The sequence below is a fragment of the Cheilinus undulatus genome, linkage group 7 (genome assembly GCF_018320785.1).
Source record: "Cheilinus undulatus linkage group 7, ASM1832078v1, whole genome shotgun sequence".
NCBI classification, from domain to species: domain Eukaryota; kingdom Metazoa; phylum Chordata; class Actinopteri; order Labriformes; family Labridae; genus Cheilinus; species Cheilinus undulatus.
The window spans coordinates 21,447,333-21,466,050 of NC_054871.1; the positions used below are offsets into that span (position 1 = coordinate 21,447,333).

General features: G+C 39.4%; 1 protein-coding gene across 1 annotated transcript; it reads left to right on the forward strand.

Moving 5' to 3' along the window:
* Positions 1-9,656: 9,656 nt before the first annotated feature.
* Positions 9,657-13,707, forward strand: nppc (natriuretic peptide C). Its single transcript, XM_041791817.1, has 3 exons — positions 9,657-9,873; positions 10,827-11,120; positions 12,455-13,707. The coding sequence occupies exons 1-2, from the start codon at positions 9,781-9,783 to the stop codon at positions 11,097-11,099; spliced, it is 366 nt and encodes a 121-aa protein (XP_041647751.1). The 5' UTR covers positions 9,657-9,780; the 3' UTR covers positions 11,100-11,120; positions 12,455-13,707.
* Positions 13,708-18,718: the final 5,011 nt, after the last annotated feature.

The window sequence follows — 18,718 nt, forward strand, 5'->3', positions numbered from 1 at the left end:
CAGATATTATTGGCCCAGTGTTTGCGGATGTTAACAATTTGTGCACAAACCCAATAAAAAAAAGCCAGACTGCATTGCTTGTGACCCAGAAAACAAAACAAAAAAACCCCTGACCAAAATAGCTTTTGACTCAAGAACATCCTTCATATGTTCCTTTTGTTGTAAATCCACATTGGAATATTTTGCAACTGGCATGGCAATACACCATGAGCACAAAAGATGACACTAAGGAGACAATTATTAAAAGACACACGAACATTAGAAAAATATGAGTTGTGCTGGAGCAAACAGGGAACAGTCAACAATGTACTCTTAAAACGTATTTTAGCATGCCTGGAATTTAACCATTTAACCAAGTGTGAGGATTTTTGTACTCATCCAAACATCTGCTCAAAAATCCTCAGTATATTGTGGATATGGAATTACAATAAAACATAAAAACAGTAGTGCATGTTTGGAACAGGCAGTAAAACTCTATTGTTCAGATGAATATATTCCACTCGTGGCTTCTTCTTCTTTTATATTTGACTTCATGCATGAGCAACGCTGAACAATACTTGTAAGGAAAATGTAATCTGTTAAGCTCTTACACCTGCATCTTTGATTCTGTGACACATTCTTGTGAATAAATAAACCTAGAGGCATTGATGTTACATAACAGTTGCCTCCATACACAGCCTTTTTAAAGTGGAGCTTTTATGCCTCCTTTTCCAGGCTGAACTGATGAGGGACCTTTGCTACTCCACCACTGATTTGGGCACACCAAATATTTGCTGTTGGTCTGCAGTGTATAATGCATGAGGGTAGAATGGTCATATGAAGTTGTTCTCCTGCACTGCCATCAATGGCAGTGATGAAGACATAACGGGGGTAGGCAGTGGCTTTGTTATATGTGGGAGGCAGCAGGTCAGAGCAGTGCTGCGTACAAGTCTAAAGTGTTTGTGCATGTGTAGCTGCCACTGCTATTGCAACTTTTAAATCAATGTTAAATTGAAATACTCTGAATGACAGCAGCTGAGAGAGAGACCACGAGGATGCTGACTTAGCAGAAGCAATGAGACTCAACAGTCATCCAAAAATACATATCAGGTCAGATCAGGTATGGAGGCAAATGCCAGTCTTGTACTGCTCTGGCCAACTGATGGCCATCCTCCAGGTCCAGGTATCCTCCCAGCCGCCCCCTCTGCAACACATGTAGGCGCGCATGGTGTCCGGACCAGCCCATTGGGTCCTGGGCCCCTGGTGAGCTGGATCCGGCCTGGGAAAGCAAACCAGGTGCCCGTAAAAGCGCAGCTATTGTTCCTGTATCAAGCAGCTGACTCTTCCCATCCCTGCTCTCCTGAGCACATCAGCATTAGACACATGGTTTTGCCAACGATGCCCAAAATTACACCAAGGAGACATTGGCACGAAAGAGTCAAGCTGGTGCCTCTGGCCACCAGTCAACGTCCTGGACTCACAAGAGTGAAGTAAGACCAGGAGGACCAAGAACTGAAAGACTGGTCACACTGTCTTGCTGAGCGAACCCATCGCCCCATGCATGAATCCAAGTCTGCAGTTGATCTCAGCCATGCTGAATTACGCTGCCAAGGTAGGTAAACCATCCTACACGTGTTCTTTAAAGAAACTACCATTATTCAACTAATCTTGGTTGAATAAAATTTGGTTGGTAACAATATTTTATAGCATGCTGAAACTATAAGTGTCATTTTTGTCTCTGCTTTTTGATTGGCTGTAGAACCAACACCTAAAAAAACATAACATAAGGAAGAACAATTAACCTCTCAGAAAAAAATATATTATTGACCCGGTTATATGTGTGTACATAATTCTTAGGTATCCATCCCTCACCATTGAAGACAGGCTTGTTGTTGGCTCATTTGAAAGTCTTCAGAGCACTTGTGTGAAAAGCATTAAAACTCCCCATGCAATAAAACTGTTATTTATAGGACCATAACAGCCTTGTAGTTTGTCTTACACAAACCCCAGAGGAGGAACAGAGACACTCAATCCTTACATACACAGCTACTGCAGCACACGACCACGCCACTGATTCATACGGGCTCCTGATGCAAAACAGTCAAAATGCCTGTTTTATCCCTCGACCACATGAAAGTGAAATGATTGATCAAAAATTTGGCAGATAAAGTGTGAGAGAGAAAGAACAGAGCAAAAAATGGTGCCCTCCATAACCTGTGTGATGTCATCTGGAAAAGCGTGTAACACTGTTAAGTTTCACCGAAAAAGACAAACTTGTGACACAACACATGTGGAATTAAGGAAGAATGTGTCACTCACTTGTTAAAAGTTAAAATTAAAGAATTAGCAACTGGAGAAAAATGTTGTGTTAAGAGCAGAAACGGCGCCACAGACCCAAGGTCACTAGAGTTCAGCAGTTTCACAGTGATAATGTTGTGAAGATAAAGTTCATTGCAGATAGAAGAAGAAATGTGGTGGTTACAACTTTGATTCATTTTAACTACAGGTATCAATGTAAAAGGAAAACACTGGTCAGTTTATAAAGACATCTCTGTATTACTACCTTTGGTCTTGCATGGGTATGCATGGGACACCACTGCGTCTCACCTGATGACTGGTGTTGCTTCACCTCATGGCTTCAAAAGCTGCACAAAGCATTTGGGAAAGGGCAGAGGCTTTGAAAAAAAACTCGGAGGGTGATTGGATGAGCATTCTGTCCGTCACATCTTTACCAATCATAGCAACAAAACGTGACATTGTAGGAGTAAATCCACAGAAAATGCATAACGTGAACTATGGCAACTGTAGACATGTCAATACAAGACTTTTGTCGTTTATGAAAAGAAAACAACTCCCTGCTGTTCTTTGCTCCTCTTTTAACGAAGAAATGTCATTAAGTTCTGATAAAAATTACGCTTTAGCAGCACCCTCGCTTACGTCTTCCGCCATAATTGCGCCGGCCTCTTGGTTGCTGCTTGCTTACATCACGACTCCACCGCACCCGAAAGTACTGCCCCTGGTCGCTGACTGGTCCTGTCACTCTCTAACCGGCCCAAACAGTTCAGACGGGAGCTTTGCAAGATAGATTTGCCAGTGAGAAACACGGAAATGGGCGTATCCATCTGCTTTGCGAGGTAAGTTAAAAGTCACATATTGTGTAAAATAAACTTTTTCAGGCTTTGCAAACAAAGATATGTGACCATGGCCTGTCCACAATCCCCCCCAAGAATCAGAAAAATCCTTCCCCTGCTCTTTCTCCACCTTTCAGAAAATGTGTGCTGAAACAAGCCGTTCTCAGATTTTCCCCTCATGATGTCGTGCGGGGAGTTAGCACTGCCCCCAGGTTAGGTTGGCCCTCTCTGCTTGGAAGAAAGTCTCACCCTCCTCTCCTCTCAAGAGAACCACATCAATTAAGCCACATTCATTTCCTGAGAGGGGTGTGGTCAGGAGCAGAGTCAGACAGCTCATCAACATTTAAAGCTACAGACACAGAAACAGCTTGTTCTAAGCAGGGCTGAAACAGAGGGGTGTTTAAGGCATGCAAAAATCCAATACTGGAGTGTTTTTTCAAGAAACAAACCTCACAGGCATGTTTTGTGGACCTCTGAGATCAATATAAACTTGTTTTATTGGGATAAAATATGTGACCTTCAACAGGGTTAGTGAGGTGTTGAAACTTGCACATAAACAAATCAGAAATTTTCCACCTGATTTTTTTCCAGGTGTTGTACTGTCATTTGTACTGCAGAGCCATGCTGTTGTAACTGTTGCAGAATATGACTTAGTACTGCCTTGCTGAAATAAGCAGGGATGACCATGAAAAAGATTTCAACTGGTTAGAAGTATATGTGCCTCCAAAGTCTGTATTTCTAAGTACTATTGGTGCTTTCACAGATGTGCAAGTTACCCATGCAGTGAGCACTAATACACCACTGCATCATCACACATGCTGGCTTTTCAATCTTGCATTAATAACAATCTGGATGGTCTTTTTCCTCTTTACCCTGGAGGACCCGATGGCCATTTTCCCCCAAACAACTTGAAATGTTGTCTTATCACACCACATCACACTTTTCTGTTTCAGGTCAGTCCATTTTACTCAGAGAAGAATATAAAATACAATAAATACAATGAAATTAGTTCAAAAGTGATCCATAGAAGTATGTAACTCAATAATGTGGGTGATTGGCACTCTTCTTTTGAGCAGAAGCTCAAAACAAGAGTCAACAACAACAGCAAAATAAGCTGTTTGGCATTGGCAGACAAGATTCAGCACATTTATCATGAGCACAACCACACACTCAGCTCCACTGCTCATCCTACAAATGCTTGTTCCTTATGAATGTGACACCATTTGAAAGGAAAATAAACAGGTAAAAGAAGAATTATTGTTACAACAAATAAATAATAAACCAAACACAAACATTCTTACTTTTTGTGCAAAAATTATCAAATAAGATGTGCAGGTACATTTCTCCTTGCTGAATTTGTCCCTTCACTCTGAGACATCACCTGTGCTGTAAGGTAGAGCACTGCCTTCTCTCAGCAGGTGAAAATGTAGAAACATGCCCATGTGTTAAATGGAGCAACATATTGGTGGAAAAGATTATTTTGCATGTTCAGTAAACTTTCTTTGAGTTAATAAAATCAGCTCTATTCTTACCTTTTGTTATACAGACCTAGTTCATACACATGTATGCACCGTTAGAAGTTTAATTCTTCTTGCAAAATCCTTCACAATGAAAGTCATGTCAACATAGTATTTTCATATCAGTGAATGTGTGGCTTGCTGCATACTTTGCTGGGGGACACAGCACATAACTGTTTTCCAGGTCAAGAGCTTTACACCTGTTGTTGTGTTTCATGCCTGTGAATATTCTTCCAAGAGGGTAATTTATTCAACACCAGGCAGTCAAGTGAAGAAAAAAAGGAGTTGGGTATTTAGTATGAGCAGCGATAATCACCATGACTGAACAGAGCAGAGTGAAAGAATGTGAACAACTAAAAGACCATCCAATCAGAGAATTATGGGAAAGATGGTGAGTTGACTTGTTAGGGAATTAATTCTTTGAAGTGCTGTACAAAGACAGAAAGTGCAAAATAAACAACAATGCTGAAGGACAACTCATGGATACATTAAGGTTGGAGAGACAGAATAATGCTTCTGGGAACAGATCTTACAACATAGATGTGTTAAAAGATGGGAAGCGTTGTTTGTTTTAAGTGTGTATAAGATGAAAACGAGGCTGCTGAGTGATGATAACTTGTTATTACAATCAAGGCCAGGTACTGTCTATTCATCAAGGATTCCCTCCCAAGAATCCATCCATCCTTCGCTCAGATGCATGACTATTGATTGGAACAGTGCAACATCACTTCCTGTTCTCCAGAGAGAACACGTCCCTGTTTGGGTGAAAATAAGCCCAGTTTCTAAATGGCAGTATATTAGAAAACAATGGCAGTATGCAATCTAACACTATTGCGTTCTGTTTTGTGCACTTCGTGATTGAAACATAACATGTTTGTTACCCTTGATGAAAGTGTGTAAAAGACACCTGTGTCTCTGTGACCCAAACTTGAGAGGATTATAGCGGTGAAACGTCGGACTGTAATTGTGTTTCTAATGACTTCAGGATAGAGATTGCTCTGCATCCTCGCATCTAACAAGATTAAAGTGTCACATAAAGTATGTGATGTTGATTTATGACATCTGCGGTCACAAGATGGGGCCATTTGTCCAGTTTGATCGAGAGCATCCGAACTGACACCTACAACTTTGTTACATAAGATGCCAATCATTATTCTGAAATGTATTTGTTAGATTTATTTTGGGGCCTTTTTTTGCCTTTATTAGAGAAAGATAGGGCAGGGGAAAGAGTCAGAAAGAGTGAGCTTGTCTGGCGATGGGATAATGTTCCAGAGGGACAACCATCACTGCACCCCTCCAATATCTAAGCTTAAGGCAGAGTGGCCAGAGTGAAAGCCTCTCCTCAGTGCAAAACAGCCGAAAACCCATGTGGTGTTTAGCGAGTTTATTGCAGACTCCAAGTGGGGCTTTCGTGTGTTTTGCACTAAGGAGAGGCTTCTAACTCTGCCATAAGCCCACAGTGGTGATGAGCTGCAGTGATGGTTGTCCTTCTGGAATTTTGTCCCGTCTCCACACAGAATCTCTGGAGCTCAGTCAGAGCAGCCATCAGGTTCTTGGTCACCTCTCTTACTAGGCCCTTCTTCCCCAATTGCTCAGTTTGACCAGGCGACTAGCTCTTGTGCCAGACTTTTTGACAGATTTTTTGTAGCCTTCATCAGATCTGTGCCTGACAATCCCGTCTCTGAGCTTTGCACGCAGGTCCTTTGACCTCATGGCTTGGTTTTTGCTCTGAAATGTATCATCAGCTGTTAGGCCTTCTATAAATGCTTTTCCAAATCATGTACAATCAGTTTAATTTAATACAGGTGGACTCCAAACAAGACGTAGAAACATCTCAGCAACAATCAAGAGAAATAGGAGGAGTTGGGGCTATATTCCATGTGTTTTTGTGAAGGGCCTGCACTTAGGTCAATGTGATATTTCAGTTTTTTATTTTTAATTGATTTGCAAAAATGTCTAAAATTCTGCTTTCATTTCATCATTATGGGATACTGGGTGTAGATTAATAAGAATAAAATGTATTTTTGTACTGTAGCATGAGGCTGCAACATAACAAAGGGGGGGCAATTTTTCCACTGAGGGTCAAATACTGAGAAATATAAGGATGCTGTTATTAGTTGTTGTGATTAGTTTTTTTTTCTGTTTTGTTATTTGCTGCTATTAACTGTTTGGCATGGATGAAGACATTCTTATTTTGGTTATCAATATCTTTTCCATTTATATTTTCATCTCAATTTAGTCCAAAAAAAAAAAAAAAACATGTCAGTGAATTCTTCTTTTCAGGATGTTTGTTTACAGAAAAAATGGACCACTAGCTGCCGTTGAACCACAGGCCATAGCTTGGACACCCCTGCTTTATAGTAAATGATTATCGATGTCAGTCAAGCCCTGCTGTAGCAAAGGGAGAGAGCAGAGAGTCCATTGTTTGGTGTTAATCTGGCTTCAGTATATCAGTATGTTGGTCAAACTAGTAAATGTTACTATGAAAACCATGCCTTTGCTGTCATCACCTCTGCCAGGTAATTTAGAGCAAATCTCATACACTGTCAAGATGCAACCTTTAAGTCTGGGAGAAATCAAACAGCAGGATGAGAACGGTTCATCACAGAAAATAAAGGGCTTATTGGGTCTCATATTTCTTTTGCCTAATCTCTTTCCAGCCTTTAGGAAACATGATTAATGACTACTCTGAACAGGACGGTATTGATCCAGTAAACACGTAGCAATAAGAGGTATTCTCTTTTCGGCACAGCAAATACTGCCACTGTGTGTTCCAAAACAGACGGTGCTGCTTGTGAGATTGTATCTCTTCTCTGTACACTGCTGCAGATTCTCTTCACACTGTAAAAAACATCACAGTTCAGCTACTTTTTCCTCTTACGTACACATTTTTTAACTGGATGACACCATAGTATGTGAAGCTTGTCTCCAAACATTGACTAGGTAAGGTGCTAACTTATTTTTGAAGTTTTACCATTTTCTGGATTAATTAGTTAAATTTCACACAAGGCAAATGCAAGTAAACCATCGGACTGTACTGAATTCATGATAGATTTTATGTTAAGAGTTGAATTGGAATATAATATTACATGTCCCTAGAGTTATTGTAGACCAACCCAACAGTGCTGAGCTTATTTAACTTATTCAGTATTATATATTTATATAATATTTTGATTTATTTTATTTTTGCTTGTTTTATTTTCTTGTTTTTTATTATTTTTATTTAATGTATTATTATTATTATTATTTTCTATTATTATTATTGTTTTATTTATTATTTTCTTTATTTATTTTGTATTGATTTCATTTTCTGGTTGTATTTTTGTTATTTTTTATTTTATTTATTTTATTCTACAGTTGTTATTCTTTTTTTTTATAATTTTTTATTTATTTTATTTTCTGTTTTAATTGTTCTATTGTAGCTTGTTCTATTTTCCTTTTTTCATTATTTGTATATTATTATTATTTTGCTTTGGTAGAATGGTCCTAACCATTCGTGCTAATAAAGCTCTTTTTTTTAACCTTTTTGAACTTTTGTATAAGAAAATAGCAACTTTACTTTGGGGGGGGGTAAATTAAATAATTTCTTCACTGCAAAGTATTGCATATTGTTTTTTTGTTTGTTTGTTTTTGTTTTTGTTTTTTTGTTTTTTTTTTTGTTTTTTTTTTTGTTTTGTTTTGTTTTTTTATAAAAGGTGTCTTTCAGCTCATTTAAAAGGTCTTTTTCCAGTCTTTCTAATGCTTTATAAGTCTTTAAACTGGGTATTTTTGGCAGTATGTAATCTTTTTTTTAGAGTTCCTGCAGCACTGCAACAAACTTATTTTTATTTGACCAGGTTTTAAAGCTTGAGTCATGGACCTTTAGTCTGAAGATACAACAAAGTGAATAAACCACAAAGTGAACAAACCACAATCACCAACCCTCTAATAGTAGTTTGAAAATCAATACAAAAACATATTTCTGGGTGGACATTTGAGTGGATATTACATGGGTCTTCTGTTTTTTGAACTAGGAGAACTGTGACTCTGTTGCCTAATGTAATAGGAATGACCAGTGGGAGTCCCAGTCATCCTCTTTATTGTGTGGGCAGGTGGCTGTCTGAGCAGACACACGCATCCATGGAGACCTCAGTCTTCATATTTATCATGAGAGGCTGTTCTGGTGCCTCCTGATTTCCCAAAGCTCTGAATGGAATCAAATATCACAAGAGCCACAAAACAACAGCATTGATTACAAGTAATCTCACGACGTGTGGGATTTTAAAATGTCCTTAAAACGAAGTTTCATTCTCTGTCGTGTCAGCCATCCTATTCGTTAACTTGATAGTGGAGGATCTCATCACTCCACAATCCTTCATTAAACGCTTTGCGCACAATTGCGTTAATGTGAGGCATGATGTTTTTCAGCGCAAAAAATAGGAAGACAGATCCTATCAGCCACCAGTAATTCAGCTTCGTGACTAGTTTTAACTTTTTTCTTTTATTTATGTGGGTGATGTTGCTGCCGTGTGCCAAATACATCCATTATTTGGTGCGTTATTCATGTACAACTTCACTTGCTTGAACATTTTTGGAACTAAAATTGTTCTCTTCATATTTGAATTTTCTCCTCTTCTGTATAGAAAAACGTCATCTCCACTCTTCCAGTTGAATCAGACTTGTTAAGATGTTCCGCAGGGCAGTCGGCTGGCATCTTTGAGGTCATTTCTCTGCCAAAGTCGCTCTTCAGCTCCTGACGCGCAGCCTTTTGAAACCACCTTCAATTTCAAGCTGCTGCACTTCAGCCAGAGGTCTGAGAAATAAGAAACGGGGCATTTTGATAGCTCATAGCCTATCTCATTTCCTCCGAAGCCCCGATGACCGGAGCTTGTATCATTGAATTAATCCCTGGCATGACGTGCTCAGAGGCAGGTAGAGAAAACAGGGAGTTGGCGAGGAAGGAAGGACCATTACGCAGGTTTTCATGACATCACCATGGGCTGGCTATAAAGCGGTGAGGAGTAATCCACAGAGTTAGAGGAGCACTTGAGGAGCTTTGGAGTAAAGGACGGACCGAAGTCTCTTATGTTGAACAGCTGATTGGCTGCTGCTTCCGTCCCTCTTTGTGAACTCCAGCGCGGAGGAAACCCTTAAAGAATACGAGACTGTTCAAAATGAACTTGTCGTACTTGGTGGCGTGTGGACTTATGGTCACCCTGCTTTCAGTGAGGACGAGCGCAAAACCTTTAACACAAGCGCAGCAGAAGGTGAGAGTAACCAACTTTTATCCTTAGTAATTTAAATGTATTTGTTATCAAACTGAACTGTGAGCCGAATGATGGTGGAGTGAACAGCTGTTCTGTGGGGCCAGCGTTTTACGCGTCATAATTCGTCATTTCAGTCATGCTTAGCAACTCAGCAACTAATATTCCCCTGAAGTCTGGATCTCAAACATTCAAACTAATGTTTCTGTTACTTTTTGGCATAAAGAGACCACATTTTTTATATTTAATCACGCCAGAAAAAAACATCTAAAACATTTTGCTTCAGTTCTTTGATTTCGCTTGAATCAGTCACTCTAGATATTTAGGATCCTAGATTAAAGCGTGCCAAAAAAGTCAAAACCTTTTGCCCAAACTGTTGAAATACTACATTAAAGTGGTGTTCTTTCAATGCATGAAAAGATTTAACAAGATAAACATGTTCATTTTTTTAGTACGTCTTTTCCAAATATTGGAAGAAATAAGAAACCAAACAGTTTGTGCGTAAAATCGCAATTACGCACAGAATTTGCCAGTAGAATCGTCCACATAACGTTGTATCATGAGGTTAAGTGTTTGTTTTTGATAGAGTTTGGGTTGAAAAGGTAGAAATAAAGAATTAATCTGGCTTCAAGTTGATGCCACAGTCTGCGTTCAGACTGCAGGAGCGGACCCCAGGCACCTGCTTTAAGGATTTAAGACGCCAATGAGATCTTCTGAGTTGGAGCTGAAATGCAAGGTTTTAGTCGAGGACCTTCAACACCATGTGTTTTTACTGATCAAACTTGACCCCATAGTGTGTAGAAGTAGAGCACTGTTAATAGTTTATCTCACGGCTGACGCAAGCAGTGTTTGAAAACTGTCTCTCTGCTCAACAAGTCACTGAAAGCATGCGTTTTGATTTTTTTGATGTTTGCATGATGTATTTTTTTCAAAACGACTGTTTATTTTTGTTCCAGTCTCTTAGAAGTTTGCTGGGCGAGGAGCTGGCGGAGTTTCTGGAGTCGGAGGAGAGGGAGAGGAGGCTAGACGCGGTGCGCTCTCGGATACGGTTACTGCGAGATTTACGCATGGACACCCGGGCCAGAGGAATGTGGGCTCGTCTCCTTAATGACCAACCTGCACCCAGGAAACACAAATCCGGAAACAAGAAAGGGGGAACCACGTCGCGGAGTGGCTGCTTCGGACATAAGATGGACAGGATAGGAACCATCAGTGGGATGGGGTGCTAGGGATGGAGCAGCGCTGTGACGGTGAGTTTCATCAGTCACGGTCTCACTCTGCATAAAGATATATTGTGCGTATCATGCCATTAGATGACAAATAGTTAAAATTGGTAAAATAAGAAGCAAAGGGGCAACGAGGGGGGGCAAAAAGGAAGAGACACCCAATATTTACATTTGTTTTGTAAATTGCCATGTTGAAGATTGAAGTCAGTCTTGTATAAGGTTAACCACTGAAAAACAAGGGAGGAAGGAACAGAAGAATGAGGGGGAGTTTAGGAGGGAAAACAGATAGAATAAGGACAGAACAATAAAAAAATAGGATGTCAGAGTCAGGTTATTGTTCATCTTGAAGACAGACTTGTGAAAGTGTGAGCCAGTGAGGTTTACCATAAATGTTTAAAAAGAATCAGATGTTAGCGTTGGATAATGCACAATTCAGCAATCAGACAGTAATGAAATAGATGATTGCATCCTGTTAGGTGAATTCACATGGATCATCTCAATGTAAAACATCAGATTATGTTCTGCACATTGACTTTAATCATTATGATTAATCTTAGCTACCTTGCTGAGTTTTCATTCATAGAAATTTGGGCTGATTTCAAATAATAATGAATAAAAATGTCCTGAATATCACCAAAGCTGGACCTTTAGTCTGCAGTGCTCCCTCCTCAGACAGGAACCCCCCTCTTGCCAGCAGGAAAGCCCACTCACACTGATGTTTTGGAAACCATCCAGCGGGTGTTTAGGAAGTCCACTCATACTCGTGCACATAATCATGTACGATTCCGTCTGCTTCATCCAAAAACAAGTAGCATAAATCAGGTTTATGACAAAAAAGAGAGAAGAGGGAGAGATGTTGAGGGAGGAAGGGATTCAGGCAGGCAAAAACACAAACACATTATAAACACACAACACCCTGCGGTGGCCTGAATCTTTCTGGGAAAGCCATTCTCCTTTACAGAGTGATTTTAACAAAAACAACAAAGGGGCTGCAGTGGTGAATGAAGTAATGAGGAAGCAAGGTGACGCACAATTAGTCCTAAGGCTTGAGGCCTTATTGTGGTTGTGGCAAACTGTGAAGTCCTGACGGGGGGGGGTGTAAGTGGATGTGGTTTTCATCAGCTGACACCCGTCTCTCCTCTCATGGGCCAGCAGTGTGTAATAAATGTGGAGGATGGGTTCGACATGTGTTGTTAGAGATTAGATGTTTAACTGAGGAGTCAGAGCAACGTTAGCTTAGCATAAAGCCAAAGAGGATGAGGGGACATGTGGAGATTCACAAACCTTTGCAGCTAAATTCATAAACAAATGGTATAAATAGAATTGTCTCTAATTTTGTGTTTCTTTTCTTTCTCCAGATCTCTGGACAATGGTTTTGGAAAACCACGTTCGTTTGCTCTCACCTGAGCAACAACAAAAGAAAGAAAAACTCACCAAGAGACAGATTTTTGGTACGAGTCACCACGACCAGCAAAAACAAAGACTGACACGACAATGCTACAACCCTTCATATAAATATGTATGTATAATAATATGCAGGCATATATGCATATCGACATATGTGTATACCATACAAGTGGTCAACAGACACACATCACAGATTCATACCACGAGACGGCGGACAAAGGTGTAAAAACTACAAACCGCAAAGCTGTATATTGTTGCTGCTGCTGTACATTCTTGTACTTCATCTCTTCCTGCATAAATGTATTTATGTTTAAAAAAAACTATTTATATGTTTATAAAAAGAGATATTTATAAATATGAGTTTTATTTATGTAACATTTGGAAAATGGATGCAAACTGCAGGTCAATTCTGTTTGTAACTTTTTTCTTTTGTCGCAAATAGTTGTAAATGTTTTCAAAAATGATAAAAAGAACATTCCATGTGCAATTGCATGAAGACTCTAAGGTTTTTATGTTTCACTGACCGTGGTTTATTCTAGTTATTTCTGCATGCTGGTTGAAATATTTAGAATAAGTGGTGTTATGTCGCTTATCAGGACGCTAGATAGGGCTGTGGATTTCTTAGATGAAACAGGAGTTGAGATTTTCAGAAGGTTTGGGTAACAGCACACAGGGCCACATCACCAACACTAGGGCTGCCATCTTTAGTGCGTAAAGGAGATATATAGTCAGGCTTGATTAGGTATTATAGAGGTAAATTAAGACAGTGCCACTTCTGAAGGTGGTGCAGAAGAATGTTTCAAGCTTATTTAGCTAACAGAAGATATCATTTGGGCAAAGTCTAAGTTAAAATGTAATGATTTGGTGCTCATTTGATGCAAAAAACCTAAGACTATGTCCTTGAATCACAGGTGGAAAAAGTACATGACTATTGTACTCAAGTAAAAGCAGTTACTCTGGTGAAAACTGGCCTCAGTAAAAGTACTGGTCTATGAATCTACTCAAGCAAAAGTAAAAAGTATGAAATTCAAAGTTTAATGTAAGTATTGATTGGCTACTGAGGAGTCTGACAGTAAAATATTAACTTTCCTTATTGCCAAGAAAAAAAAGGACCACCTAAAGTCACAGGTGGAAACTCAGTGGATAACTTCACCCATGGTGAAAATGTGTCTCAAATCAAAAACAAAAGAACCCAGCAGTTTAAAACTGCTCAGAAATGTTTGACACTGAGATATCAACATCAGTTTTGCTTTGTATGACAGCTGTTTCAGGATGTGATGTGGAATCATTCTCTCTGTGTAGTCAACATAAGTGGAAAAAGAACAGAAGTATTGTATGCAATTAAAAGCACAGTAACTCTGATTAAAACATACTAAAAAAGTATTGATTTCAAAATGTACTCAAAAAAGTACAAGCACTTGAATTCTGTTTATTTCACAAATCACCAACCCTGTAAACATGAGTTATTGGGAGTAAGAGTCAGAGGTGACACCTTCATGATGTTCTAATCATCCAGACTTTTAAAATAAGAAGATGGCGTTATACTTGGGAGCTCAGGAGATATTGAGTTTCTTTTTGCTTTCTCAGAATGATTTTAGGTTTCTGTTTCTATCTGAACAAAATGAAACCAGATTAAAACTTTACTTTTACCACCTTGGTTTTCAAGGGCAGTATTAAAAACAATCTTTGCTGACATATCAATCACAGGAAATTACAAATTTCTAAAGAGAGAAAACTGTTATACAAAGCATACAAAACAAGTTGTACATTTTTATTTGAAGATTTTCAAGGCGGAATTGCACTACTAACCTCCATCACTAGAGGGCAGCATAGAAGCTTAAAAATAAGACACCTGTTGCATTCACAGTGGTCCTCATGTAAAAACTGACAGAAATGTCACTTTTAACAGCTTAATGGATACACAGTGATGTAATGTTATTTTCATATGCAGTGCTTTACACATGAAAATGTAATTTTCCATGATTAACAGATCTCTCTGTATCCCAAAGACATTTATACCAACTCCACAAAAACATATTCTCTTATCGACAGACGAGCTCTTTTCCAGTGTTTGTTACATCGTCATGTTTCCACCACAAACCTCTGCCAGTCTTCCTTAGAGGAGTTACATCATGTTGCTGTACAGTTTCTCATCAGCTTGATCTTATGTGCATGGTTGGACAGAACCACCACGCCCCCTGCTGGCGGACAGCTTCTTCAGGAGGAGTGGGGCAACATGTAAGACCCCCATCCTGGTTTACAGTCCAATGGGGCCTTTTTTTGGAAATTACTTGTAAAATACTACCTAACCACCAGGGAATTGCTCCAGTATAATGAAGGTTAGGGTTAGACGGTTGGGATAAAATACCACTTTTACCAGACAATCACCTCAATATTATGAGGAATTACTTGATAATATATATATATATATATATATATATATATATATATATATATATATATTATACTTGGTAAATACTTCCTTAGTGTAAGCAAGCTATAACTTGGTTAAATGTCAACTGATAAGAAGGTAATACCACCTTAATCAGACCACATTCACATTTTTTTAATTTATTTTTATTTATTTATTTTTATTTATTTATTTATTTATTTTTTGCCATTTTGTCATGTTGCAGCCTGACAATTGTTTAGATCCATTTTTTTCTCTCATTAATCTACACTCAGTACCCCATAATGACAAAGTGAAACAGAATCTTTGAGGTTTTTTTTGCAAGTTTATCAAAAAGAAAAACTGAAATATCATCATTGACATACTTAGTGTCAGACTGAACTGTTTGGTTTCAATTCTGAACATTATGTCTTCAGAAAACCAGGCCCTGCTTATTGATATCCCAATACCATCCTAACACTGAAGCTGGGTGGTGGTAGTATGATGCAGTGGAGGTATTTTTCACCAGCAGGGACTGGGAGACTGGTCAGCGTTGAGGTAAAGCTCTGTCTGAGGACCTAAGTGCTGTTCTGCAGCACTTAGGTCCTCAGACGGGACTGAAGACCTAACACAGGCGTGGCTTAGGAACAACTCTGTGAATGTCCTAGAGTTGCCCACCTGTAGCATTGACTTGAACCCTGTTGAACATCTCTGGAGACCTGAAAACAGCTGTCCACTGATGGTCTCTGTCCAATCTGAATGAGCTTGAGAGGATCTGGAAAGAAGAGTGGCAGAAAATCCCCCAGTCCAGGTGTGCAAAGCTTGTTGCATCATATTCAAAAACTGCTGCCAGAGGTGCTTCAACTGAGTAAAGAGTCTGAATGCTGAGTTTTTCTTTAAAATAAATTTGCAAAAATTGCAAAAGTTCTGTTTTCCTTTTGTCATGAAGGGATACTGAGTGTAGATTACTGAGAAACAAATGAATTTAAAGGAGTTTAGCATCGGGCTGCAACATAACAAAATGGAAAAAGTGAAGGGGGTCTGAGAGTTTATGAATGGACTATATAATATATATATGAAGTGAACAGTGAATTAGCACAGACCACAAACAAGGAAGTGCTCCAATTAGCACTGAACAAACAAAAAGGCATCAAACGTCTCACAATGTTCATGTCGAAACAGAAGTTACTGAGATCACAAAAGCCTGAGAGAGGAAAAGAAGCATGATGAAACCTGTCAGACATAGGGAAAAGCTTTTCACAAACTAGAAAAGAGTAATAGGATAACTGCTAAAAGCATCTACCAGTAAATAGAAAATATTCAACACCTGTGTGCAATGTCAACAGTGTGAGCTTTTTCAAAACTGGAAGATGTGCCTGAAGAGACTTTTTAATAAGCTGTATCAAAGAGCAGGGTGTGAAGATAAATAAGATGACAGTTTCTCAATGGTTGGATGACAGCGGTGACATATAGGACATGATGTTGTAGGATCTTTTATACACTTCCCCTATAATGTTCCCTTACATCATGATAGATAAAATAACATAAAACATGACTGGAATCAACCTGACCACCTGGAACATCTGTACTGAGGCTCTTATCGTATCTTAAGCATTTTCTTGTAATGCTTTATCATTTCAGCTTTATGAAAACATTTCACCAACCATTTTCTTGCTGTTATTGCTGTTTCCTCATGTCCTGGTTTACACTGGATAATCTTTAACACTTTGTAGAAGAAGAAGAAAAAAACTTGCAGCAATTACCATACACATAAAACTGCTCGACAATACCAGCTCTACTCTTGAAAATATTGTAGGGGTCTTTTGTTTCATCCAATCTATGTCCAAGCTAAAGCTTTATGAAGACATTGAGAATTTCTAAAACGACTGCAGTCATAAAGTCATTACAGCAGACAAATATTTATTTCCATTAGGAATGATGCAGACTTTGGCATAAAATTGCTGACACTTTAAGAAACATTAAGATTAACTACAGTTTGCTTTTACCAACACTTAACAGCGGAGACTAAATCTTACTGTGGTCCATTTTTGGGCAGTAGCCAATGTGTATTTCTCTGTGATATAGAGAATCCCTTCTGACATAAAATCCATGGATGAATCTTTTGACTCAGGGTATCACCAGGAATTCTTGGCCCCCTTAAAAGATATCACTTGCGGGCCCGACAAACCAAGCCAACCCCATGCATTTACTAAATCTACATCACTGTTACTCTTCAGACCCATTACATGGTCTAAATAACACTAACTTTGTACAACATCCTAAAAATGAGGGATCAACCATAATATGTTACTGCATCAATGCTACTCGGCATGGAGGCAATCAGTCCGTGGCACTGCTGGGCTGTTATGAAGCCCAGGTTGCTCTGATAGCAGCCTTCAGCTCGTCTGTATTGTTGAGTCTGGTGTCTCCCATCTTCCTTTTGAAATTTCTCCAGAGATTCTCTACTGGGTTCAGGTCAGGCCTTTTGGCTGGCAGTCAGCAAACCAGTTTCTGGTAGTTTTGGCTTCACTGTGGGCAGAAGCTAAGTCCTGCTGGAAAAGGAAATCGATATCTTCATAAAGTGTCTCAGCAGATGGAAGCATGAAGTGCTCTAAAATCCTCTGGTAGATGGCTGACAGCAATGATTCTGGACTTGATAAAACACAATAGATGAAATAACACCTCAACCCATCACTGACTGTGGAAACTGAAAACACTGGACTTCAAGCACTTTGGATTCTGTGCCTCTCTGATCTTCCTCCAGACTCAAGGACCTTGATGTCCAAATGAACTGCTGTGAATAGTGAGAGCATGGAAGTTGGAGAGCATTTCACCTAATTTGGCAGCTTAATCCATCGACTGTGAGGCTGAGCTCAGCCGCAGACTTGGTCTTGTGCATGGGGCAGGTTTCACTGAGCAAGGCGTGGCATTCCCAGTATCTGAGCATGTGGACATAAGTAAAGAGTCTTTAAGTCATTGGTCCTCCTGGTCTTACAATACTCTTGTAAAGCCTGGATGTTGACTGATTGCCAGAGGCGCTGGTGAGACTCCTTTTTGACAACATCTCTTCGGTGCATCTTTGAGTATCATTGGCAAGACTGTGTCTAATGTTGATGTTCTCAGGAGAACGGGGATGGAAGGATCAGCTGCCTTATGCAGGAATTGCAGCTGTGCTTTTATGGGCACCTGGCCTGATCCAGCTCACCGCATACTGGGTGCCCAAGACCCAGTGAGCTGGTCCAAACACCAGGTGGTTCAGGAGTGTCTGCAACACTAGGAACATGACACTTATACCCCATTTCCTGGACACGTCTGTTTGTTTGCTCTTGATCCACTGACTCCAGCCTCAGTCAGATCTTTGTGAAGCTCCCCTAAGTTCTTGAATCTGATTCGTTTGACAGCCCTCTGAGGGCTACTCTCATCACTGCCACTTTTGCACTTTTTCTTACAACACATTTCCCTGTTTCAGCTCAGGAAACCTTTGACGGCGTTTGAGTTAATTAGCTGATTAAAGCTCTTTTGAGGACTGAAGAAATTGACAAGAAAAAAAATTTCCAAAACAAGTGGATTTTTGATTTCACAAATCTAGAATATATCAGTTTAACTTTATGAGTTGAATTAAGGGAAAGGAACTTTATCAAGATATTCAAAATGTTTGAGATGCCCCTTTTTGCTTTGACAAGTATCCTTTATTTCAGGGGACTTGCATCAGGCTGTTTTCTGGATCTGATGTCAGTTGAATGTCAGGATCATAAATTAGTCCATTTTCAGGTTTTAAAACATTTTAATGTTGGGAACTAATGTTTGTCAAAATTCTTGTTTTGCC